The sequence below is a fragment of the Mobula hypostoma genome, chromosome 5 (assembly GCF_963921235.1).
Source record: "Mobula hypostoma chromosome 5, sMobHyp1.1, whole genome shotgun sequence".
NCBI classification, from domain to species: domain Eukaryota; kingdom Metazoa; phylum Chordata; class Chondrichthyes; order Myliobatiformes; family Myliobatidae; genus Mobula; species Mobula hypostoma.
In genome coordinates this window covers 137,579,511-137,607,352 of record NC_086101.1, presented here as the reverse complement: position 1 = coordinate 137,607,352, position 27,842 = coordinate 137,579,511, and the positions used below count along the sequence as shown (strand labels likewise).

The 27,842-nt window shown below is 42.1% G+C and overlaps 1 protein-coding gene across 1 annotated transcript in view; it reads right to left on the bottom strand.

The window, feature by feature from the left end:
* The window catches only part of LOC134347344 (atrial natriuretic peptide receptor 1-like), a 70,248-nt gene that overhangs the window by 10,151 nt on the left and 32,255 nt on the right, over positions 1-27,842 (bottom strand). The window contains exons 10-20 of the mRNA XM_063049738.1: positions 24,437-24,575; positions 20,416-20,502; positions 18,447-18,590; positions 16,617-16,738; positions 16,108-16,249; positions 14,260-14,308; positions 9,669-9,773; positions 9,005-9,124; positions 7,526-7,619; positions 6,039-6,126; positions 747-886 (exon numbers count right to left, since the gene is read on the bottom strand). Coding sequence (XP_062905808.1) covers positions 747-886; positions 6,039-6,126; positions 7,526-7,619; positions 9,005-9,124; positions 9,669-9,773; positions 14,260-14,308; positions 16,108-16,249; positions 16,617-16,738; positions 18,447-18,590; positions 20,416-20,502; positions 24,437-24,575 — 1,230 coding nt within the window. The remainder of the gene's footprint in view (positions 1-746; positions 887-6,038; positions 6,127-7,525; positions 7,620-9,004; positions 9,125-9,668; positions 9,774-14,259; positions 14,309-16,107; positions 16,250-16,616; positions 16,739-18,446; positions 18,591-20,415; positions 20,503-24,436; positions 24,576-27,842) is intronic.

The window sequence follows — 27,842 nt, the reverse complement described above, 5'->3', positions numbered from 1 at the left end:
AGGTCATCATCTACAACTCCATGTGATTGCACTGTTCCCATATCTTTTGATGTTTTCAATGGTCCAAACCAATCAGTCTCCATAGTTAAAGAAATAAGTGACCAATCTCCACAACCCTTCAGGGTAGAGAACTCCAAAGATTCACCACCCTCTGAGTAAAGAAATTTCCCCTGGTTTCAGTTGTAAATGTCCTACGTCTTGTTCTGAAACTAGAGAATTCACAAACCGAGGAAACACCATCTCTAACTCCAGCCTGCTAAGCCCCGTCATAATTTTGTAAGTCTCAAATATCTAATCCCTTAGCTCAGAACCATCAGGAGCAGACTTTAGACTCGGGGGCTGAGGGAGGTTAAGCTGATGTGGAAGGTTGCAGCACACTGACCAGTGCACTGTAATTCACTGAGGTCTCTCTATGGTCAACAGTAGTATCTGACCCATGTTGTCATTATGTGGTTAGCTGTCGCATGGAACTTCAGGACACTCCCGTGGAGCATCATGGTACATTTAAAGATACTGTTTCGTGCCAGTTGGTATCCACAAGTCACCAAAACGAAGTGCAACCCACTTCCAAAACTCACACTCATTGTCTCAGTGGAACTTGATTTTGGAGATTCCTCTGCAAGGTGCACATGCAATCAAATTCCACAATGTACCTTGTGCAGAAATGTCCTAATTTCATCTCAAAAACTGTTTTAGATTAAACGCTCAACTCCTTCGATTAAGAAAGTGCTTTTTGCTATACTTACATGCGTCTCCTATAGTTTCCACTTTGTAGACATCATAATTGTCTATGATTTCATCAAAGGTTGTGTATAATTTGTTTAACAATTCTACAACTTGATATGGTGTACTCATGCTTGACAGCTGTGTGAAGCCTTCTATATCACTGCAAGAAAGTGGAAAAATATATTAAAATGAGAGAGACACTACAAAATGGAGTCGTTGAGATGACTAGCATTATTCAGCACATAAAGTTCGAAAGGCAGGAATTCTAACCCCACTTCCTCACTACTCCTCTTTCCTCCCTCAATTCACCCCTTAAGCCCTGTCTCTTAGCTTCTGATCATTTGTTCTAAGATCTCTGTATTTGGCTAAGTTTCAAATTCTATTTGATGACATTCTGATAGGATATTTCTCAGTGTTAAAACTGCCAGTTTCTATTGTGTTAACCCATTTACTTTAAAGAAAATTAGTGTGGCCAGTTTAAATACAGTAAGAAGAAATTTAATGCAAATGTATCAATCTTCAATGTGGTAAAATCTGGGAGATCATATATACATCACATTGCAAACAATTACATTGGTCTTACATTATATCTCATGCCCATACTTGTCACAAAGATTACTTGACATCTATACATTAAGACAGAATTTAAGACTACACTTAATTATAATTCTTCCAATGCCTGGAGATTTTCAAACCTCCAAATAAATGGACATCTGTCCTGCGCCGTAAATGGCACAAAATGATCGGAGAGCCCCCCCCACCCCCACAGTCCTAGGACAATAGTTATCCTACGGCCAACACCAATGAAGCAGCTTGTATATTTGCTATAACACTGCTGTTTAATTTCCTGTGTGAAATGATGCTACAAAAATGGCAATACTTCCAAATATTTTTCTTTTGATTGCTACTAGAACCACCCATACCACTCTAATGACTTTTCCCTTGACTATATTAAGTAAAACTGCTTTAACGTCAGGATTATTTATTTATTTATTGCAACTCCGGTAAGTACAGTTAAACACTAAGTGTCAGCAGATTCTATCATTTCTGATAATGGAAGATGAAAATGCAACAAGGTAAAATGTGCCGTTAAATCCAATACTGCATCAATTATCCACTCAAGTACTTTATTTGCTAATTAAGTAACATCAACAGTTAATGGTCCAGAATTTTCTACCACAAAGTCTGAATGATGTGGACTCAAGAATTGGAAGTACAATGGAAGAATTTGCAACGTGTTCCAAACTTGTGCACAATGGTGTAGGGGAGTACTGTGTCCAAACTGAAGCAAGATGTCCTTCACCTGGCAAAAGACTTCCAATGTAGACACAATGAAGAGTATATCTGGACCGAAGAGGTCTGCAGGCATGAATAAGCAATCACTACAATTGCAAGACGGATGACAAGGGCCATTACAAAAGCAGCAGAGCAGTGAAGCAGAAAAATAAAATGAAAACCTGCAGCTGCCAGAAATCTGAAAATAAATTTTTTTTTAACTCCCAGCCATTTATTGGTGGAGAATGTTTATTCCGGAAAAAAATATTATTCTGTGTAATATCTTAAAAAGTATGTATTCAATGTATGTTGTGGTATTACAAGGAGTAAAATCCAATAGTCTGGAAAATCTACCAGTGCAGCATGTTCAAAGTTACCTAACCTATCCAAATTGCCAATCAATTGAATTTCACTAAGTCCTGACGAAGGGTCTCGGCCTGAAACGTCGACTGCACCTCTTCCTATAGATGCTGCCTGGCCTGCTGCGTTGACCAGCAACTTTGATGTATGTTGCTTGAATTTCCAGCATCTGCAGAATTCCTGTTGTTTGAATTTCACTATACCCTGGTTTTGAATTTTTTTTCCACTGACAGACTACAATGCATTGGTAAATTGTTTTTCTTATTGTCACATGTACTGGGATCGAGAAGGACAATTTGTTTTGCACACTCCCCATACAGATCAACTCATTATAACAGTGTGTTGAAGTAGAACAAGATAAGTTCTCCCCCTGACTGTGTGGGTTTCCTCTGGGTGCTCCAGTTTCTTCCCACGGTCCAAAGACGTATCAGTTGGTAGGTTATATGGTCATTGTGAATTGCCCTGTGGTCAGGCTAGGGTTAAATCAGGTGTTGCTGGCCAGCATGGCTCGAAGGGCTGGACAGGCCTACTCCATGTTGTATCTCAATAAATCAATAAATAAAAATAAAGACTACAGAATAAAGTGCTACAGTGTGGAGAAAGGGCAGCACAGGTACACGGTGAGATGCAGGGTTACAATAAGGTAAGTCATGAGGTCCATGAGGTCAAGAGACCATCTTACTGTATTAAGGAACCATTTGTTGTTGTTGTTCGTCCATCGTTGGCGTCGATGAGGACCTCGACACCATAATGATGGTGTCGAGACTAGTGCGTGATTTGGATTTAAGTGAGGGAGAGTTGCACAGTGTCAGCCTCACTCTCTCTTCCCAATTCCCATCTGGATCCAGTGGCAAGACAGAGTCAAGACGGCACCATTTAATGGTCTTCTAACAGCGGGTTCTTGAGCGGTGGTGCACGCTTTTGGGCTTTTGTATCTTCCGCCTAATGGGAGGGTGGAGAAGAGAGAATGTCTGGAGTGTGTCTGGTCTTTGATTATGCTGGCTGCTTTACTGAGGCAGTGAGAAGTATAGACAGACTCCATGGAGGGGAGTCTAGTTTCCATGATGTGCCGAGCTTTGTCCATCACTCTCTCTAGTTTCTTGCAGTTGCCGTATCAAGCCATGAGCCATCTGGATAGGATGGTTTCTGTGGTGCATCAATAACAATTGGTTAGGGTCAAAGGGGACATGCCAAATTTCTTTAGCCTTTCGGGCAAGTAGAGGCGTCAGTGAGCTTCCCTGGCTGTGGCATAGATGTGGTTGGATCAGCACAGGCTTTGATGATGTTCATGAAATTTTGAACCCTCTCAATCACAGCGTTGCGACATGGAGAGTGCTCCACCGACTCTCCCGAAGTCAATGACCGGCTCTTTTGTTTTGCTGACATTGAGGTCAAGGTTGTTGCCATGATATCATGTCACTAGGCTCTCTATCTCCTTCCTGTACTGTGACTCATTGTTATCTGAGATACAGTGGCATCATCTGCAAACGCAGATGAAGTTAGAGCAGAAACTGGTCATGCAATCATGAGTCATGAGTATACAGCACGTTTAACGCTACGACTGTGGAACAAGTTTCCAGACAGCCATGCTTACAATCAATATGTACAATAGAAAAGTCTTAACTAAAAGGCTCAAGATCCCAGCTTTATAATCCTCACTCTGTGATATCACTTTAGTGATTAGGATTTAGGATCCATTTAGGATGGATTTTCCTCTCTACTCTGCTGGGCATGAACCATCATTGGTGAATACAGAGGTATCAATTCATTAGATGCATCAATTACCGGTGACAAATAACCAAATGAGTCAATGTTACATTACAGCCGATTGGCAGAATTGAATGGTTTACAGGAAATTTGTGGCAGCTGGTCAATTTAACTTCAATGAATTTATTGGCTGGTATTTTGTAAGGAGAAGTTACCAGAGACTTTAAAGTGCAATCTGGTAGACTAATTTTCTTTTATGGAATGGTCCCTTCTTGACAGATCTGTGATTTTAAACCTACAGCTAGGTGGTCAGCTCTTCAAAGGCCTGCAAGGCAATTAGACTTTGGTTAATGAATACTGGCCTTTCATATCTATGTCCTGAAAATTTAAATAATTGCTATCAGACAGGCCTGTCCAGATCCTGTAAGGATTCAAAGTACGTTTATTATCAAAGTATGTATACAACCTTGAGATTTGTTTGCTCACCAGCAGCCACAAATAAGAAACCCAAAAGAAGCCAATCTAAAGAAAAGAAAGACCAACACCCAATGTGCAGAGAAAGAGAAAAAAAACCACAAATCATGCAAACAATAGATGCAAGCAACAGCATTCTGAACCAAATTGAGTCCTTAGATGCAAATCCCAGGAGCAGCTGGAGTAGGCCCGAAGCCTCGGTCTCAGTTCATCATATTAGTGGGGCAAGCCGCCATGAAGCTCGCAGACACGGAGCGCAGCAGCCAGGGCAATCTCACAGCCTCAGCGTCATGGAGAGAGAGGAGTGAACATCATGGGAGAGTGAGTGAAATTGGCTCAACCCTTGCCTCCAATCCCGATCCTGCCTTTCCAGTCTATTTGGGGTGGTGTTTAAATTGTCCAAACACCTGATCATGCCTCGCGTTATGACCCAGGCCCCACAGCAGCAATATGCTCTGGGCCTAGGCCTCACTGCCCAGCACAAAGCCGTTCTTGACCTCTCCAAGTCAGCTCAGTGCTTAGTACGATCCAACCTCACACCCAGGTTAGGTGGACAGGCATAGAAACTCCTCTGCTTTGCTTTGATTCCTCTTCTCCGAATCACTCACTCCAACTCCATCTACGACAGCGACGCCATCTCCATCTGCGACTCCATCTCAGACCCGTTGTGCTTTGACTTTGCAACGCACCAGCATGGCTCATCCCTCCAATCGGCTTCACCTTCTCTTGCCTCTTCATTGTTTGCAGTGATAGTTTACCACAATTTACTCCTGAAAAGGTGTGATTAATAATGTTCTGGGTGGAATTTCTTGCCTTTCAAACTACCAGTAAGCTGTTGTTCACCTTCAGTGGCGCCATTTTAAACCAGAAGCCTAATCACCCAAAACACAGCAACATTTTCCCTTTATACCACCAAATGAAAATGCAGCTCAGGCAGCATCTCTTAAAATTTCAGGCTGAAATTTGTAAGATTTATTTTAGATTTCCAGTATCTGGAATGGTTTCCTCTATTGTCTTGTTTCCCCTTCACTAATCACTCAGCTTTAGCATTTGGAACATTTTCTTACCTTCTAATCTAGTTCTTCCAGCCCTCTGCTCTGCCTCTATGTCTCTCCTGTTTAAGCACGAGACAGAACTACTCCAATCAATCTGCTCCGCATGATTCTTCAACGCAGCAGTGACGTTGTCAGGATTGCTTGCTTGCAATGCAGGAAAAGGTGCTGATGATGAATATATAATTATACAATAACACTTCCCATTTTTGGCTGAAGATGGTACATCGAACAGCTTGCTGACTCTTTGCTATTCAAGTTCACATGGGATACATTGGCCCTTTTTATAGAATCCCTCTCACTTTACAATGCTTTGCCCTGATATGTGACATCAATGAATGGCAAGTATCCCCATACAGTAGTTTACAGTGAGGAAGACTATGTTCATTTCTGACCATCTCCCTCAATTTCTGAATTTGCCACTCTCAACACACAGATATTTACCTAAAGAATATTGTGGCGCTTGTATAGTTCTGGGCTTGAGTCATGATTCCTTGCCTTAGATCATCAGCTACTTGCTTTGGTAACATACCTGGTGTGGGGACACAATTTGAGACACATTAGACTCGTTAATGACACATAAGCACAATGCAACACCCTCCTCTTCTGATGTCTTCTAAGGGTTAGACACTGTGACCCAAAAGACAAAGACTGCATTCTGAACAGCTTACAGTTGTTCCTTCAAATCTTAATCAAGCAGTGCCACAAACAATCTGCTGTAAGACGTTAGCGGGTCGAGCAGCATATATGGGCAGAAAGCACCTGTCCATATTTCCAATCAAAGTCCTTCATTACTGCCCTAATGTAGGACTTCATCCCCAAATGTTAGCAATTCCTTTCCTCCAGCAGATGCTTCACAACCTCCAGAAGACTGTTTGTTGCTCCAGATTCTGGCATCTGCAATCTCTTCTGTCTCCTCAATCAGGCAGAGTTGGGTGAACTACTACATACTGCATACAGGTTAAAAATATGAAAATCATAGATTCATAGGCGAAAATTATAGCGTGCTTAAGATGACTATGTTGTGTTCTAAGCACGAAATGTGGAATACGAGGGGTGATTGATAAGTTTGAGGCCTAAGGCAGAAGGAGTCAATTTTAGAAAACCTAGCACATTTATTTTTCAACATACTTCTCTCCTACATTTACACACTTAGTCCAGCGTTCGTGGAGCATACGGATTCCTTCTTTGTAGAAGTGGTCCACAGCAGGTGATTGATAAGTTTGTGGTCTAAGGTAGAAGGAGATGAGTTATTAACTTCAAACTTTCTGCATTATCACTCAAAGAGTTAAACTGCACATGCATGTAATGACAGCATCTTGGACCTCCAGGTGGTCCACAGCAGGGGTGATTGATAAGTTCATGGCCTTAGGTAGAAGGAGATGAGTTATACAGCTCTTCTTACATGCACGTGCAGTTCAACTCTTTGAGTGAAAATGCAGAAAGTTTGAAGTTAATAACTCATCTCCTTCTACTTTAGGCCATAAACTTATCAACCACCCCTGCTGTGGACCACTTCTGGAGGTCCAAGACACCGACTTCTACAAAGAAGGGATCCGTATGCTCCACAACCACTGGACTAAGTGTGTAAATGTAGGAAAAATAAATGTGCTAGGTTTTCTAAAATTGACTCCTACCTTAGGCCACAAATTTATCAATCACCCCTCGTATGAATTTCATACAAGACAGAGGCTGACATTCTTGTCATATTAATGTTATAAAGTAATCCTGCTGCTAAAACAGAGAATGCATTGATAACACTGGACATCACTTGAGCTCAAAATTGCTATTGTCAACTTCTAGTAATAATCTGGTCCATAATCTGTTTTATTCAGAATTATGCAGATTGGGAAGGATTTCTTATAAGATCTGATTTAATAATCACGGTTCCATTCATGTCAGCATGTGAAAGGGCTTTCTCAAGAACTTACTGTAAAGCAGGCGGTCAGTTTTCTGTTTCTCATGGACCAAGTCCTGCGTTCTCTCAGCCACCAAAGTTTCCAGGTGTTTGCTGTACTTCTCCATCTTACAGACGAATGGAGAAATCAGTTAAAAGCTATCCTATAAAGGAGGCAAGTCCTAAACTTAGAGCTGGAAGTGAGTTCTGAACTCATTTTCTGGACTGTGCCATAGGCTTGAAGTGATGATGTCTGCTGTCTAGGGTTGGGGTCATAATTCACGTCTATATCCTAAACATGGGTCATAACTACTATCTGCCTCACTGCTGCCCGCTATCACCCCACTCCCTGATGCATGAAGAATCGGCCACTTCCTACCAGAGGCCCAGCAAACTTACCCTAGTTAGCGCTTTTAAATGGTCAGGCAAGTTTACTTTCACACTCTTCCCACAATCATAAACACGTAAAAGTGTGCAGATGCTGGAAACCCAAAGACACACACACACACACACACACACACAATGTTGGAGGAACTCAGCAGGTCAGGCAGCTTCTGTGGAAAAGAATAATCACTTGACGTTTTGGCCCCTCCTTCCCACACCAGGTTGGTTACCCCTTAACATGGTTTGAAGGTTCACAGGGAGTGGCTGAGGTCAATTTTAAACACCAGAAAAGCAAAAGGAATAGAAGGACATACTCAAGATGAAAGGATCTCGTGATATTTTCTTCAACATTTTGCTTTTAAAGCAGGGACGCAGGAAATACGGCACTAATTAACTGGATCTTCTTTCAAGCAACACACATCAAAGTTGCTGGTGAACGCAGTAGGCCAGGCAGCATCTATAGGAAGAGGCGCAGTCGACGTTTCAGGCAGGTTTGCCCCATTTCCTTATTAGATTTATTAGGACCATCTTTAAACCTGGGACTCCAGTTCTTGCTACCCCCATAAACTGAAGTGCCATCACTTTGAAATCTCTGTTTGATCAGTGACAAATTTAATTTTAACATTCCCAATTAAGAAGACAAGAACAGGAGCAGGAGTAGGTCAATGGGCCACTTGATCCTGCCCTATCGTTCAATGTGATCATGGCAGATCTATGCTGGCCTCAATCCCTATTTTATGCTGTTTCCTTATCACCCTCAATACCTCAAATATTTATCTGTGTCCACCTCCACTATTTCTAATGATCAGGCATCCATCATTGTTGTGAGCAGAGAATTCCCAACGAGTTTTTGAACAGCGGAATTTATCAGAACAAGAGGCAAGGACAGAGCTCCCTGAGTTACAGAATGGATACGTGAAATCGAAGGATGGGTTGAGAGGATGAAACGGAGAGGAATGTGAATTAGCCCGTGTGGAGTGCAAAGACCAGCACAGAACTGTTAGGCTGAATGGTCTCTCTGTATAATAGAAGCTGAATTTCAAGAGAAACCAAGTATAACTTTGGACTTTCCATCTTCATTTACGAAGGATAATGATGTTTGCAATGAATTCCCGTTTCCTTCCCATACCAAAGTCATCATCATGTCCACAGGGCTGACTTTATTGGGATTAATCCTGTGCAGGTACTTCTTGACTTGTTCGAACGAGGGCCGGTAATTTGGATTCTGTGCACGGCACTTCCTAATCAGCTGCGGAACGAAAGGAAGAAAAAAGTTCGTAAAAAGTCTCTGATTTCCCTGCCAAGCCATTTACTAACTCCTGGAGCATCCGTCCGCTGGAGGAGGTCAACGGTCGAGCAGCGTGTCATGTCGGAGAAAGGTTTTGGGTGTGAGAGTTGGGAAGTGAGACGGCCAGTATAAACAGAGCAGGGGAGTGGTGAGGAGGAAGTCCGAGGTGACAGAGGATGGGTGCAAGTTGGCAGGCGGGTTGTTCCAGCTAGGGGATATTGGGCTTACATCAGCAGACATTGAGCTAGAAGACAGTGGCAGGTGAAAGATGGATAGAGGCACCCAAGGAGCAAATAGACTGAGGTATAGGGGAGTGGTGTGTGAAGGTTGGAGACAGCTGCTGGAAGCGGATAGGCAGGAAGGAAGAGTTTACAGTAAAGGAGCTGATAATGGGAGCCATTAGGAAAAAGGCGAATGGCTGATGGGACCAGAACCAGGAGGGGGAGGGGGATTCTAATTTCTGAGTTTGCCCCAGACATGGCTTTCCTTGCACAGGCTCATTTACCATGACATATTCCGAGGGACAAGGACAGGCGTTTTCTGATTTTCCACTTATTAATTCCGGTAAAGGTGGGCACCTCCCACATTCAGTCAAATTTCCATCTTCCCTCTGAAATATAATTCAAGGACACAAGTTAAACATTAATTTAGTACAATATTTTTTGTTTAAAAGTCGTCAGAAAATCATGTTCTTTTGCAAAACATGTCAGCGCTATCTTTAAGTTATACGTCTACGTTGAAGGTTATGGGAAATAAGATACAGACTAGAACTGTGGCTGAATGGAAAATGACTGGGGTACGGATTTTGAAGGGTATAAAAAGGGGGCTACTACTTTATGCAAATTGTAATTGGAAGGAGGGGTCAAGGAGGAGAGAACGAACTGTAGAACAGGCTGTTGGGCACCTGAGGTTACTTCTAGTATTGTATTACAGTAGATCATTTGATTGTTGATAAGTACTCTTTACTTCTGTATTTTAGTGAAATGGCTGATCAGTAGTCTTTATATAATCCCACTGTTTTCTTTTTATAGTGCCTCCTACATTTGCAAATACCTTTTGCTGCTGAAGCAGGAAAGAACAAGGAACAAAGTTATAAAACAGTGTCTGTCTGCTGTTAATGATTACAGCTTGGCATTCAATGCTATCATCCCATCCATACTAAGCTTGAGCCTCAGTACCTCTGTCTGCAGCTGGATCTCAGAAATCCTCATTGGGAGACAACAGTTGGCATGGATTGGTCATAGCGTCTGCTCCTCACTGACAATCAACACAGGCACACCTCAAGGATGAATACTTAGCCTACTGCTCTGCTCTCTCTACATTCACGACTGTGTGACTAAGGACAACTTAAGCACCGTTTATAAATTTGCAGATGACACCATGATTGTTGGTAAAATCTCAGACAGTGACGAGAAGGCATATGGGAGTGAGCTGGACTGGCTGTTTGAGTGGTGTTATAACAACAACCTTGCACTTAACATCAGCAGGACCGAGGAATTGATTGTGGACTTCTGAAAGAGGAAATCAGGAGAATCTGTGCCAGTCCTCCTTGAGGGGTCAGTGGTGGAAAGGGTGAGCAGCTTTAAGTTCCTTGGTAAGAATAACTCCGAGAATCAGTCCAATGCCTAGAGCATTGATGAAATCACAAAGAAGGCAGATCAGCAGATCTACTTTGTTAAGAGTTTGAGGAGTTGTGGTTTGTCAACAAAGGTCCTGTGCATTTCTATATACAGAGCAAATTCCTAATTCCCAGAGTAATCTCATGAGAGTTCAGCTTTCTGCAAGGTTTTAGATTCTCAGTCACAGGACCTATTCAGGGTTGAAACTGATGGACCGTAAATACCGAGGAAATTAATGGGTATGGATTGGAGTTGGAGCTGAGTTAGAAGATCAGCCAATGTTCTCATGGATTGGTGGCACAGGCTCAAGGGGTCAAATGGTCTGCTCCCACTCTGATTCTTTATGTGAGAATTTGCTGGACTTTCTGCCCATTAATTGAAGCATCTCCAAACAGGGTAAATATATTACAATGCTTAAAAGACATTTGGGCAGGTATGTGGATAGGAAAGAAAGGTTTAGAATGATATAGACCATGCAAGTAAATGGGACTACCTCAGGAAGGCAACTTGGTTGAGCAAAAGGGCCTGTTTCCAAGCTTTATAGCTCTCTGACCTCCATGTCCCTCGGCCACCTAGGAATATCTTCCCCTGCATTTCCTGACAACAGTTACTCTAGTCACCATTCTGGGGCTAAGCATGGTTTCACTCATGAGTTTTGGCTATTTCCTTATGGATTAAAATTGATCAAAAGAAAAATGCTGGTAAAGTTTATCTGCACTATTTTTCCCCCAAAAGTTTAAAGATCATAGTGGAGAGAATGAAAGCTTGTTAAACTTAACAGTGACCAGTAACAGCTGAATGATATTGGAGTTGAAGAGTCTAAGAAATGAGGAGGGGTTGGGCAAATAAGGGAAGTATCTTTTTGGTGTAGAAGAGTAAGGATACTATTACAGTGTTTATAAAAAGTATTTACCCACTATGGAAGTTTTCATATTTTATTGTTTTACAACATTGAATCACAGTGGATTTAATTTGACTTTTTTTGATGCTGATCAACTGAAAAAGACCTTTGTGTCAAATGAAAACAAATCTCTACAAAGTGAGATCAATTAATTACACAAAATAATTGCATAAGTTTTCAGCCCCTTTAAGTAAGTATTTATTAGATGCACCTTTGACAGCAATTACAACCTTGAGTCAGAGTGTCTATATCAGCTGTTCACATCTGAACACAGTATTTTTTCCCCATTCTTCTTTATAAAACTGCTCAAGCTCTGTCAGATTGCATGGGGATCAGGAGTGAACAAATATTTTCAAGTCCAGCCATAAATTCTCAGTTTGATTGAGGTCTGGACTCTGACTTGGCCACTCCAGGACATTAACTTTGTTGTTTTTAAGCCATTCCTGTGTAGCTTTGGCTTTATGCTTGGCATCATTGTCTTGCTGGAAAACAAATCTTCTCCCAACTCACAGTTCTCTTGCAGACTGCCTCAGGTTTTCCTCCAGGATTTCCCTGTATTTTGTTACATTCATTTTACCTTCTACCTTTACAAGTGTTCTAGGGCCTGGTGCAGTGAAGCATCTCCACAGCATAAGGCAGCCACCACCATGCTTCACTGTATGGATGGTGAGTTCTTGATGATGTGTGGTGTTTGGCTTACACCAAACATGGCATTTAGTCTGATGGCCAAAAAGCTCAATTCCGGTTTCATAAGACCATAGAACCTTCTTCCAGCTGACTTCAGAGTCTCCCACATGCCTTCTGGCAAACTCTATCCAAGATTTCATGTGAGTTTTTTTCAACAGTGGCTTTCTCTTTGCCACTCTCCTTTAAAGCTACAACTGGTGAAGCACCCAGGCAACAGTCATTGGGTGCACAGTCTCTCCCATCTCAGCTACTGAAGCTTGTAACTCCTCCAGAGTTGTCATAGGTCTCTTGGTGGTCTCCCTCACTAGACCCCTTCTTGCACAGCACTCAGTTTTTGAGGATGGCCTGCTCTAGGCAGATTTACAGCTGGGCCATATTCTTTCCATTTCTTGATTGAATTACCTGTACTCCAAGGGATACTCAGTGACCTGGAATTTTTCTTGTATCCATCTCCTGACTTGTGCTTTTCAATAAGCTTTTCGCATAGTTGCTTGGCATGTTCTTCTGTCTTCATGCTGAGGTTTTTACCAGGATACTGACCCTCCAGTAGTTGGACTTTTCAGATACAGGTGTAGTTTAACTACAATCATTGAATCACCTTGACTGCACACAGGTGATCTCCATTTAACTAATTATGTGACTTCTAAAACCAATTGGCTGCAGCAGTGATGATTTGGTGTGCCATATTAAAGGGGGTGAATACTTATGCAATTAATTATTTTGTGTTTTATATTCATACTTAATTTAGGTCACTTTGTAACCTGTTCAGTTTATCTGCATTAACCTTAATCAAATCAAGAAAATCAGAAAGTAGACAGGATATTTTATTGGAGATTCTATGCAAGTTATATACACTGACCAAAAATGGGGCAGAAGTAAGCTTCCTTTGGGTTCCTGCTCATTGTGGAGTGGAGGGTAATGGTGGATAGTATGGCTAAACAATCGCTCAAATCGTCTATAATAGAGGTCCAGATCCCCCTTAGCAAAGCGGAAGTCAAGAGCATTATTAAAACATGTATTGAGGAGATATGGCACAAGCATTGGGATGAGAGTGAAACAGGGAGACAACTGTACAAAATACAGAGGCAAATCAGATATAAAAGATTGTCAAGTGATCATCAGTTGTTTGAGAATTGGACACACTAGTCTTAATTACACATTACACAAAACAGGGAAACATCCAACTGGGTTGTGTGAATACTGTAATCAACCAGAAACAGTTGAACATGTATTGATAAAATGTAAGAAGTATCAAAAAGAAAGAGTGAAGATGATAGGAGCACTTAAGATAAACAAAAAAAAAACTGACATTGGTATAGAAGACATTTTAAGTGGGAATTCAAGAGAAATACAGATCTATATCATGAAGTATCTGAAAGGCTTAGGTTTATTATGTAGAATTTAGGGAATGCAATTCTTTTCCCTTCTCCTGTTTATCCAATGATCCACACTCCAGTCTAGCAGGTGGCAGTAATGCACCTTAAAGCTGGTTTGCCAACCGCCATAAAACAACGCAAGAGGAAGAAGAGGATCACTTTGTAGAGGTCTGTTTTCACTTTGACAGGAAAGAGTCTTTTTCTGTTGTTCTGTGTCAAAAAGCCAAATTAAATCCACTGGGATTCTAAGTTGTAAAATAATAAACATGAAAACTTCCGAGGGGGTGAATACTTTTTTAGGCACTGTAAATGAGGTGGGTAAACAACTTGACCAGATCAGTGGAAGAATCTATTTCCTCTGGTGAGATGTCCAGTTTAAGAGGTCACAATCATAAAAGGAGCAGTAGGAACATAGATAATTTCCTGTTTCTTATAGAACTGTAAGTATAAAACAGGGTTCAGATCAAAGAATATCAGCGTTGGAATCTGCCTGGCTTTTTAAATTAATCTTACCGGCACAGGGTCACTTCTGGTCGCAATTTGCAGTAGAATGATGGCATAGCTGTAAAAATTTTAGAAAAAAATTATTTAAGAATAATGTCCAACTGGTTCAAAGCTTTGATTCTGTACACAAAATTATAACTCCTGGTCTACTCCACTGCAATCACACACTGCTTCAGTTTGTTTAGATTGTGCTGTGACTCTAGCCCAGTTAAGAAGGGACCCAAACTACCCTTCTTCCAGCGCACAAAGTCGGCACAGGAGATCCAATTATGTTGGGACGTTGGCTTCTAGGCAGGTAGTACATACATCATCTCGCCCTTGAGCTTGAGAACAGGTGGGACTTCCAGACGTGATGTTAGAAGTAGAAGAAATTGGGGAGGGAGTAGCCTCGCACTGATTGGCCTCTCCGTGGCTGGACCGTGTGGCACCTCACCACTGGAACATTGAGCCATAAGACCATTAGACCATCAGATGTAGGCGCAGAATTAGGCCATTTGGCCCATCGGGTCTGTCCCACCATTTCATCACGGCTGATCCATTTTCCCTCTCAGTCCCAATCTCCTGCCTTCACTCTCAAGAATCTATCAACCTCTGCATTAAATATACCCAATGACTTAGCCTCCACAGCTGTCTGTGGCAACGAATTCTACAGATTCACCACTCTCTGGCTTAAGAAATTCCTCCCAATCTTCATCCAAAATGGACGTTATTCAATTCTGAGGTTGTGTTCTCTGGTCTTAGACTCCTCCATTATAGGAAACATCCTCTCCAAATCTACTCTGTCGAGGCCTTTCAACATTCAATACGTTTCAATGAAATTCCCCTCCCCATTCTTATTAATTCCAGTAAACGCAGTAAGCCAACAAGCTGTAAGAGAAAGGATATTGCTTGCAAGAAGGAGACATATATTGCCTATGCCTGTCTGACACCTTACCAAATGGTAGAACCCTTGAGGCTCTTCACACAGAACCTTCAGTTCTATTGCCCTTAATACCTAGCAGAGTTTATCAGTTTTCCTTTGCTTGAAGCCATGGCATCCACTTGACCAGAACCATCACATCTGAAAGCCACTGCTCTAAATTTGTTCAGGCATTGGAAAGCTGGATTTCTCTGCATGCTGGAGTTGGTAGCTGGCTTACTATTGTCACATGTACCAAGATACAGTGAAAAGCTTCTGTCTACATGTCATCCATTCAGAGTATTCCATACATAACATCGAGGTAGTGCATGAGAAATCAACCAGAGTACAGGATATAAAGTTGCGTTTCAGAGAAAGTGCGGTGCAGAGAGACAAAGTGCAGGGGTGATGGCGAGGTAGATCAAGAGCTCTGAAGTTCATATTTATCATAAGAAGTTCATTCAAGAGTCTTATAACAGCAGGATAGTAGATGTCTTTGAGCCTGTTAGTAGGTGTTCTCAAGTTTTTCTTTATCTTCTGCAAGGTGGGGGGGGGGTGGTGAGAGAGAACAAGCAGGGTAGGAGGAGTCCTTGATTATGTTGGCACCTTTCCTGAGGCAGTGGGCAGTGAGCATGGAATAAATGGAGGGGAGGCTGGTTTTAGCGATGGACTGGGCTTTCCACGGTTCTCTGCATCTTTTTACAGTTTCGGGCCAAGCCGTTGCCAAAGTAAGCAGCAATGCATCCAGACCAGATGCTCTCTGTGGTGCATCAGTAAAAACTGGTGAGGGTCATTAGAAATGTGCCACATTTCCTCAACCTTCTGAGGTTATTGGTCATTGCTTCCCTGTAGTTGGACCAGGACCAGCCGTAGACATCTGAGCCTGCAGCCTTTAACTCAAAAGAGTGCCACTCACTGATATATGACTTAATGTCCATTGAGGTTATTCTGCTGGTTACCTGTATACATCTGCAGCAGGAGTGGGTTCAAAGTTCGATGCCAGCTGGGCCTCCGGAGGTAAGTATACTTGAATCAGCCTCTGTCGGTAGGTACTAGGGGGATCAGGAAAGTCCTCTTTCCTGTATATTGGCAAGCAGAAATCTGTTGGAAAAGACAAGAAACTTCATTAACTCATGACAAAGATCTGAGGTAGGAAACATGAGGAACTTTCTTTAAGCAAGAATTATGGTGATCTGGAATGTGCCTGAAAAGGCACTAAAGCAGATTAGAACACAAGACATAGATCAATATAGCACAAGAACAGACCACATGTCTAGTCCATCAATGTCTCTCATAATCTAATAAACTTTCATCATGTCTGCTGACACAGAGCAGTGGAATCGGACTGTTCGAATTTCATTGCTGTGATTAATGCTGTAGAAGTCGATGACAGCACATTCAGAGTTCACATGTCATTGGAAGCCTGCTGCCCCTCTGTTTTTTTACTTGATGGATTACCATTGCTCACCTGCAAGTTTGCAAACCCACCGGTCATCGATCACTGCATTGGTGGACTTTAGCCTGCCGTGGTAAATCCTACGTTGGTGAAGGTAGGCCATCCCTCTGGCTATGTCAGTTGCAAAAGAGAACCTGGGCAAAAGCATACAGAGTTACCGAACAGTTGTCCTGAAACTAAAGAGGTTCCAACACAATGCAATCAGTAGTGTCTCAGCTCTGGGATCTGGTGGTATCGGGTACTGGGCCAATTATCCACAGGACTGGACGAACGATCTGGAGACAATTTAAAGTCTTATCATTGTAGCAAAGCAATGGAAACCCAAATAATTTAATTATAAGTAGCTCATGGCATTAAAGGTGATCATTAAACTTCTGGACTGTAGCTAAAATCATTTAATTCAGGGTCCTTTAGGGAAGGGAAGATGCATTCCCCATTGGGTCCCCATATTATTCAATACTCACAGTATTGTGGCCCTCGTTATATGCCCTCTGCAACAGCACGGGAAGATAGCGTAAGGGCAATTGGGAATGGGTAAGAGATGGAAGCCTTGCCAGTGATACAACATTGCCCAAAGGAATGAGAAAACTCCTCCAACTCAATCCAATGAAACCGTCACTGTGTTTGCTTATGAAGGAACCATCAGAAAGTGCTGGAGGAACTCAGTAAATCAGGCAACATAGATGCTGCCTGACTTGCTGAGTTTATCCAGCACTCTGTGCGTGTTCTTCAAGATTTCCAGCGTCTGCAGAATCTCTTGTGTTTATAAAGTACACATCAGGACAGCTTTAGTTGTGCAAAGCTAATTTTGTACAATACTAAACAAAATAATCTGCAGATGCTGGGTCAAAGCAAAACTCAAAACACGCTGGAGGAACTCAGCAGGTCGGGCAGCGTCTGTGGAAACGATCAGTCAACGTTTCGGTCCGGAACCCTTCATCAGGACTCAGGGTTCTGACGAATGGTTCTGGCCTGAAACGTTGACTGATCGTTTCCACGGATGCTGCCTGACCTGCTGAGTTCCTCCAGCGTGTTGTGAGTGTTGCTTTGTATGATAGTACTGCACTAAGCAAGGGGCAAATGCAGAATCTACATTGTCCAATGACCAGAGAACAGGCATAATTTGATGTTACTGTGAAGCACATTGACAAAGCACTTCTTCAAGCGTGGTCACATTTGTAAGGAAGGCTGCAAACTTCTGTGACAAACTTTGTATTAAGCACCAGATAGATTATTGTACATGATGTTTACTGAAGGATAAGGAATGACTCATACCCCATAATAACTCCCTGATCTTTGAAATAATTGAGGAATTTAAATTTTTGATGACGGAGCAGATTATTATCTTATCTGATGTGCTCTTGTCTTGAAATTCATTTCCGTTTGGTAGCACAAAATAAATGGCATAGTCATGCAACTACGTTCTGCCCTGTCACCAAACTTTATTTTATTAATGGCTGAAAAAATGCCAGAGGCAATTTCAGAGGCAGGCACATGGAAATGACTATCATTCCCCAGGACTGAAGTTCTGAGGAAGCACTTCCAATAGACCAACCTCCTCCCTCTTTACTGGATTGAAGCTGGGCTCAGGTCTCTGCAGTGCAGGCAGTATATGAGAGTGACTGGACACTGAATGAAGATAGAAATGGGCATCATTGTGATAAATGTGTACGTCAAACAATGAAGCTTCACTGGCTGCCAAGGTCCACCCCTGCCACTTGAGTGAGACATCTTTGCTGCTGGAAACGTTACTGAAGCACAGCATTAATTCAAGGGCCTGGGGACAACTGGAATGAGGAGAATGATCAGAAGGAGGTGTAATGTTCCAAGTTCAATCCATACCTGAAGCCCCAGTTTAATGGGATGTCTTCATTTAGCAACACGTCGTTCAAGCTGCCTTTTGGGCAGTATTCTGTTATTATCGCCACATTTGGAAGTTCAATGCAGCCACCGATAAACTTGCAGAGGTTTGGGTGATCAAGTTCCCTGTCAAATCCAAACACGTGCACGGAACATAAAGTTTCTTTGAGCTCTTGTAGAAGGCACATTTGTGCAAAAGACAAAGTACATTTCAATAGCCCCTTTCACATCCTCAGGCCTTGGCAACATGTACATATAACAAAATAACTCTTGAAGTGTCATCATTGATATAAAGTAGGAAGAATTGGAGCTGATGTGTGCACAGCAAAATCACACAACCTGTAAAATTATAATAACCATATCATCTGTTTCAAGTGGCTGGTGGAAAGATAATTTTTGACTGGATTCCATTTGTCACTCCTCAGCCCAACATCCCAGATGATCTGCATCCCGCTGTATCCTTACATAACCTCTTTTCTTATCTACACCTACACTAATTTTTGTGTAATCTGCAAACTTAATAATCATACCCCTTACATTTTCATCCAGGTCACAGAGATATTACAAACAAATGTCCCAGCAGCAACCCCTGTGGTGCACCACGCATGGCAGGAAAGCACCGTTCCACCGCTACCTCCTGACACAGAGCCAATTTTTAATCCACTTTACCATCGGGCCTCTGACCCCCTATTCCTTGACTTAGTCAACCACGTGGGACTTCGTCAAAACCCTTACTAAAGACTATGTCTGCTCTGCCTGTATCAGTTTTCTTCGTCACTGGGATTCTTTATTATCAGAGTGGATGGAGAGCCCCCATCATATTTTAACGATGCTGGAGGAAGATTTCCCACCCTCCTGCCTCCTTTTGCCACAGGTAGGAGCTTGTCTCGGAGTGCACCTGCGACATTAAAACCTTGCACTTTAAAACCCAGGGCAGTGACACCCAATAGTTTAACTTTTCAAAGCTCTCCTTCCAAACACCTCAGCATAGAAGATCCATGTGACTTTCTTTCACCACTAACAGCATAGCCCAAAGGTGCCAGACTCCACAACAACTTGTGCTGCTCCCAGTTATAAAGCCCTTTTCATTTGGAGAAGAATCTCAAAGCAGAGGATATGAGTGTACTCAAAAACTGACACCAAACCAAATGTGGTAATACTTGGGAAACTGACTAAAGGCTCAGTCCAGTGAGCAGGAGCTAAAGAACCTTAAAAGTGAGTAAAAAGAGATGGAGACATTGATTGGAAGTTCCAGAGCCTCTCTCTCTCTTTTGATGATGAATGAGAGCCTGTCAGTCCTTGGGTCCGGGGGCTCGGAGAAGCGACACGGCAGACTGTAACATCGAAACAGTGAGTTGTTGTCCCATTCTTGTTTGTTACAGGAGTGGTAACTCTCTCTCTCCTTGGCTACTGAGAGAGAGCTTGTCTGAGATGTTGAACTGTTGGGGTGGACAATAGCTTCTGATCGACTCCAGATCATGGTCTCTTGGGGGCTTTGCTATTGCTTGCATGGAGGGTGGTGGGGATGGTGATTTTTGCTGGAGCAATAGGGGAGAGTTGATGCTTTACTGCTACTTGTGCTTGGGAGGGGGAGGGAAGTTTTGGGGTTCTAATGTTTTCTGTCAATTATTCTTTGTTTTTTTCCCCCCTGTTTTGTGGATGTCTGTGAAGAGTAAGAATTTCAGGCTGTATACTATTCACATTCTCTGATATTAAATTGACCCATTTGAACCAGTTGAGTCTCAGGTTGAGACAGCTGAGGCTGACGTAACATTTTGTGCTGGAGCAATTGAAGTTTTTGGTTGAATGAGATCCAGTGTAAGGTAGCAAGTGAATGAGAAGGAACTTGACACTACACAGAAAGAAAATCATTTCATGTACATTTGGAAAGTAATTGAACCCTGCTGAATGCAATACAACAAAAACAGAAATGTTACTGTTTGCAACCCACCGGATATGCTTCACCTCTTTGCGAATAGATTTTGAAAGGGTGAAAGTTCTCTTCTTTACCTTCTTGATGGCAACTGTTCGGTCATCGCTGGAATGACAGAAAGAGTAACAATGATGGATTGCTATTTCACATACAATTTCTGTCCTGTTTCTCAGATCACCATTTCAGACCTCATTGCAGACATTGAGGCCTATTACAAAGTTGAGAAGATATATTAAAGGCAAAATAGTTTCAAACACATAGTAAGAAGGGGTGGGAGAATAATTGCGTTTAACTCATTCACTTTTTGTGGATATCATTGGCAAGGTTAGTATCTATTGGCAATGTTCTGGTTTGGATAAGTATTTAGACTAAGGGTTACTAATATGAATAAGACAAATGATCCATGGATCAGGAATGTTAATTCAGTCGAGAGACCTAACCTAATGATTTGAATTGACCTGAAGGTCTGCCTCACCTTCCCTGAATCAAGGCCAGTGAAGTCCACAGCCAGCACCACTGATCTCCACCTGCCCAAAATTGTCTCAGTCAACAACTGCTCCTTTGGATGTGCTCGCCCTCTCCGACTGAACACTGGAGGGAGATGTACTGGTCCGGCTTCCTTGTGGGATACATGGAGGCGTAGTGGTCCGGCTTCCTTGTGGGATATGTGGAGATGTAGTGGTCCAGTTTCCTTGTGGGATACGTGGAGATGTAGTGGTCTGGTTTCCTTGTGGGATATGTGGAGATGTAGTGGTCCAGTTTCCTTGTGGGATACATGGAGACGTAGTGGTCCAGTTTCCTTGTGGGATATGTGGAGACGTAGTGGTCTGGTTTCCTTGTGGGATATGTGGAGATGTAGTGGTCCAGTTTCCTTGTGGGATATGTGGAGATGTAGTGGTCTGGTTTCCTTGTGGGATATGTGGAGACGTAGTGGTCTGGTTTCCTTGTGGGATACGTGGAGATGTAGTGGTCTGGTTTCCTTGTGGGATATGTGGAGACGTAGTGGTCCAGTTTCCTTGTGGGATACGTGGAGATGTAGTGGTCCGGCTTCCTTGTGGGATATGTGGAGATGTAGTGGTCCAGTTTCCTTGTGGGATATGTGGAGATGTAGTGGTCCAGTTTCCTTGTGGGATACGTGGAGATGTAGTGGTCTGGTTTCCTTGTGGGATATGTGGAGACGTAGTGGTCCAGTTTCCTTGTGGGATATGTGGAGACGTAGTGGTCCAGTTTCCTTGTGGGATATGTGGAGATGTAGTGGTCCAGTTTCCTTGTGGGATACGTGGAGATGTAGTGGTCCGGCTTCCTTGTGGGATACATGGAGACGTAGTGGTCCGGCTTCCTTGTGGGATATGTGGAGATGTAGTGGTCTGGTTTCCTTGTGGGATACATGGAGACGTAGTGGTCCGGTTTCCTTGTGGGATATGTGGAGATGTAGTGGTCCAGTTTCCTTGTGGAATATGTAGCCCCACACAAGTCGCCTTCCCTCACTTCTCCCTGATATGCTAGTGACTGCAAAGGTGATGGATTAAGGTCTTTGCTGCCCTCTGGACTAGGTGTACAATAAACAGTTCTCAGGTGTTTCTTTTACTAATGGAGAGTCCTTTCCAGTGGTGATTTTGCTTCTGCCATTTCCACCTCCACAGATCTGTTTGCTGTTGTAACACTTGTCCATTACCAGTCACTTTACCTTGCATCTGCAATTTCATCAATTATTCAAACATCTAATTGCTCTATCTTAGCAAAGATATTTCTTTCCTTGCCGCTCTCTTTTCTCTCCCCACCTATTTAAAACAGATACATTTATTTATTTATTGATTGATTGATTGAGGTACAGTGTGGAACAAGCCCTTCCAGACCTTCGAGCCACATGGCCCAGTGATCCCCAGATTTAATCCCAGCCTAATCACAGGACAATTTACACTGACCAATTAACTCACCAGCCGGTACGTCTTTGAACTGTGGGAGGAAACCAGAGCACCCGGAGGAAACACACACGATCACAGGGAGAACATACAAACTCCTTACAGAAAGTAGCAAGACTTCCCCAGGTAATGAATGGGTTCTATTTTTACAGACATTGGTAGATTGATTTTGTTCACAAGTTGGATAAGACACAAAAATCACTTTATATGGTAAACACACCTTCACAATATTGTGATGAATGGCATCTAAAGACTAATAAAAAAGAACAGTTACTAAAGGTGAGGAGAGACAGGAAGCTAGTTCTACCATTTGTATATAAGTAGGTCAGAATCTTGGGTTTAGTAAAACTGGGAGCTTGCGCAAATGGTGGGGGTGTCCATAAATTGGGGAATCAATATAAAGAGTGTGCATGTGTGTGCGTGTATGTGTGTGTGTGTGTGTGTGTGTGTGTGTGTGTGTGTATGGTTGTGTGTGTATGTGTAAATGTATGATCATGTGTACTTTCTCTCTCCCTCTTCACAGCTGCTGCCCAATCTCCTGACAATTTCTGGAAGGTGTGCTTTTCAATTTAGAAACATAGAAAACCTACAGCACAATACAGGCCCTTCGACCCATAAAGTTGTGCCGAACATGTCCCTACCTTAGAAATTACTAGGGCTACCCATAGCCCTCTATTTTTTTAAGCTCCATGTACCTATCCAAAAGTCTCTTAAAAGATCCTGTCATATCCACCTCCACCACCGCCGCTGGCAGCCCATTCCACGCACTCACCACTCTCTGCGTGAAAAAAACTTACCCCTGACATCTCCTTTGTACCTACTCCCCAGCACCTTAAACCTGTGCCCTCTTGTGGCAACCATTTCAGACCTGAGTAAAAGCCTCTGTCTATCCATACGATCAATACCTTTCATCATCTTATACACCTCCATCAGGTCACCTCTCATCCTCCGTTGCTCCAAGGAAAAAAGGCTGAGTTCACTCAACCTATTCTCATAAGGCATGCTCCCCAATCCAGGCAACATCCTTGTAAATCTCCTCTGCACCCTTTCTATGGCTTCCACATCCTTCCTGTAGTGAGGCGACCAGAACCGACCACAGTGCTCCAAGTGGGATCTGACCAGGGTCCTGTATAGCTGCAACATTACCTCTCGGCTCCTAAACTCAATCCCACAATTGATCAAGGCCAATACACTGTATATCTTCTTAACCACAGAGTCAAACTGCGCAGCTGCTTTGAGTGTCCTATGGACTCAGACCCCAAGATCCCTCTGATCCTCCACTCTGCCAAGAGTCTTACCATTAATACTATATTCTGCCATCATATTTGAAACAAATTTACATGAGATTTGGTCATTCAGCAACCTTTCCTCACAAACACATGAGGTAATTTCTCCTTGCTAGCTCGGAGATGATGTCTACAGCTGTTCAGTTGTAGACTTGGGAAACATGCTTTGCTGCCATCCAGCAGTATCTGTGGAGGCAGAGTCAGTTACAAGGCTGTGATTAAACCAATTACCTCAGGACCAATGTGTTGAAGGGACAAAATGAAGTGTGATGGAAAGATGTTTGTGTCATGAACACCAGCACAAACCAGTTGGGTTGAAAAACCGTTTCTATAGTTTCTCCTCAGGAGCAATTAAAGGGGTAACAGAGTCAACAAATAGTGTTGATGCTGTGGAACTACTTGAAGTAAAATAAACTTGCAATTTTCCTTTTTTCTTCCTTTGCTTGTCCCAGGATTCCCAGAATATCCTAAAGCCACTGAAGTACTTTTTGGGGTGTGATTCGGTTATAATGTGGGAAATGCAGCAGCCAATCTGCAGACAGCAAGCTCCAAAAATAGCAGCAAGATAATTATCAGAATGATGAAACAGTGTTTGGCAAGGGAATGCCCCCCCAAAACTGGGAACGAAGGTTGGAAGGTCGTGTAAGGACCTGGTTTAGCACTTCACCTTCAAGATGGTATGGCTGGCTTTCAGCACCCTAAGGTGATGCTTCATTACACAAAATAAGGGACAAAACAAGCAGTCATTAAACTAAGTGTCACAGTGGAAACTGAAGACTTTCTTGCCTACACTTTTAGTCATGGATAAATCCATGGCTGTGCTTCACTTACAATATTCCTATCTGGGTGAAGTGCTGCTTCCTTGATGCATTGAGAGCTCCCGTACAAGAGCTGATGGTGGTGACACAGCTGGCATTGGAATCGCTGGCTCCATTAGGGATGCTGATGGCACTGCCCGCCATGGTCTGGTCTGCAAAAGTGTTCAAAAACATGGCATCAAGAAGGAGACAGGAGAGGTTCTGCAGATGCTCGAAATCTTGATCAACACACACAAAATGCTGGAGGAACTCAACAGGTCACATGGCATCTAGGGAGGGAAATGAACAGTTGACATTCCCTCCATAGAGTTTGCTTGTAGAATTTATAGTTTATTTTTACTACAAAAAGATAACCTCTCACTAAAGATTAAACAAGATTGGGAGAGAGAACTTAATATGACTTTTGTTAACAAAGGTTGGTTGTGAGTTCTGAAATGGTTAATTCTTCTTCGATATGTGCCAATCATTGTTTAATTCAAGTTAAAATTGTTCACCGTTATTATTTAACAAAGGAGAGGCTATCCAAAATATTTCCTAATATAGACAATTATTGTGATAGGTATAAAAATGAAGTAGCTACTCTGTCACATATGTTCTGGTCATGTCCCTCATTGAAATCTTTATTTTCTACAATTTCTAAAGCTCTGAAAATTAATTTACAACCTAATACATTGACTGTTCTATTTAGAATAGTTCCGCATCATATTCAGGGTATTTCATTTTCAAACCAACATGTAATTGCATTCGTTACATTGTTAGCAAGAAGGGCTATTTTATTGAAGTGGAAAGATACCTCTGCTCCTACACTAATTCAATGGTTTTCCCAAGTAATATTATGTCTTATTTTGGAAAAAAAAATTAGAAGTAGAACTTTTGATCCCCGAGTCGATTTTGAGAGAAGGTGGGGCTCTTTTGCCAAATATTATCATTTAATATGAATTAATTTATATGGTTTCCTTCCAATTTTATGTTATATAAAAGTGATTTGGCGGTTGTTTTTTAAAAATCTTTTATATATATAGATGATTGTAAGACATATTGCTCCGGGTGTTGGTTCCTAATTTTTTTTTGTAGTTAGTGGGGTTTTTTTTAGTTAATTGGGGTTCTCTTTTTTCCTTCTCTTTCTTATATAAAATTTTTTTTCATTAGCATATGCAAGTTTTTTTCTTCAGCTTTATTAATTATATATATACACTGATTTGTTGAACTTTTGTAGTTTATTGCTGTAGAAGATTATATATCACTAAAAAGATTTTAAAAATGAAATGAGTTTGCCTGACTTGCTGAATTTCCCCTGTATTTTTTTGTGTGTTGCTCATGGCATCAAGATGGGTGGTTTGGTCTCGACACAAAACCATTGCAAGGTTTGTTTTATCCTTTTGCGCTAAATATTGATCAATTGCATAAACCTTGGACAGCATTTGAAAGAATGGAATAAAGAGAAAGGAAACAAAGAAAGAGGAAGAAGGACCTGGTGTTATGTGAGGTCTACTTATGTTGATGAGGATCTCATTGGCCGAGCCCAATCCCAGCAGATTTTCACTCGTTCTGAGCTCAGTAACATGCCCCTTCTCTTGTGTATCTTTGATCCAAATAATTTTCATCTTATGCCTGCTTCCACACTGACCAGGTAGGTAATCGCATTTTGTGAGGTTCAGTCCCACAAAGATCCTTTCTTTCCTCAGGGGACTTGGAGGAATTGAAATAATATGGAGGTGGCAGTCAAGATCTGTCCTCAAACTTATGGTTGGTATTCACCTTCATTATCTTTCTTACTAATTCTTTATCTCCTCACTGGGTCATTCACTCTACTACACTCAATTTTCTCTGTAAATAGTTAGCAGGGTAGAACAAAATCTATTTCCTCTTAAAGACTGTTTCATATAGATGCTGTTGATTTGAAATTTACTTTCATTCTTAGATTTCATTTGTGAAAATATATTATGTGGAGCAGGGAACATATTAGTCCAAAGTACTTATGATGATATGGCAGATTCTGTGAACCATTATTAACTAGGATGTACTTACAGGTGACTTTGACTGAGACCAACTTAACTGAAGTTCAAAAGGTTACTGCAGTTTAAGATATAACGGAAGGCTGACTGGTACTAGACCAGTCCTGTTCTAACAACCCCGGACATTTTCGAGAGTCTGATTAGGGAGGGCAATCTGTCTGGCCTATATGTCACTCTAGTGACATGATCAAGTCCTCACTGCCCTTTGAAATGGGAAACTACTCTTTCATTGTAAACTATAATAGGACCTCAACTGTAGTGGTTCAAGAAAGTGGCTTTCCTTCTCCTTGTCCCGGGTGGAACTAGAAATGATCTTTCAAAAATCATTGGACTCTGGCATGGTTGCAGAGGATTGGAAAATTGCAAATGTCACTCCGCTCTTTAAGAAAGGAGGAGGGCAGCAGAAAGGAAAGGTTATGGACTACTTGGTGTCACAGGACAAGATAGGACAAAGTCAACGTGGTTTCCTTAAGGAAAAATTCTGCCTAATGAACGTGTTGGAATTCGTTGAGGAGATTTCAAGTAGGATAGATAAAGGCAGTGGATGCTATTTGGACTTTCAGAAGGCCTTGACAAGGTGCCACACATGAGGCTGCTTACCAAGTTACGAGCCCATGCCATCACAGGAAAGTTACTGCTTAATTAGAGCATTGTCTGATTGGTAGGAGGCAGTGATTGGGAATAAAAGGGTCCTTTACTAGTTGGCTGCCAGTGACTCGTGGTATTTCACAGGGGTTGGTGTTAGGACCGCTTCTTTTTATGCTCTATATCAGTGATTTAGGTGATGAAATAGATGGTTTTGTTGCTATGTTTGCAGATGATACGAAGATTGGTTGAGGGAACTGGAAGGCTGCAGAAGGACTTACACAGATTAGGAGAATGAGTAAGAAAGTGGCAAATGAAATATAATGTTGGAAAATGCATGGTCGTGCACTTTGGTAGAAGAAATAAATGAGCAGACTATTTTCTAAACAGGGAAAAAATCCAAAATTCTGAGATGCAAAGGGACTTGGGAGTCCTCGTGCCGAAGACCCTAAAGCATAGATAGGTAGAGTTGGAAGGCAAATTCCATGTAAGCATTCATTTCAAGAGGTCTAGAATACAAGAGTAGGGATGTGATGCTGAGGCTTTATAAGGCACTGGTGAGGCCCCACTTTGAGTATTGTGAACAGTTTTGGGCCCTACCATCTTATAAGAGATGTGCTGGCATTGGAGAGGGTCCAGAGGAGGTTCACAAGGATGATTCCAGGAATGAAAGGGTTATCGTACGAGGAACGTTTGATGGCTCTGGGTCTGCACTCGCTGGAATTCAGAAGGATGAGGGAGGATCGCATTGAAACCTTTCGAATGTTGAAAGGCCTAGACAGAGTAGATGTGGAAAGGATGTTTCCCATGGTGGGAGAG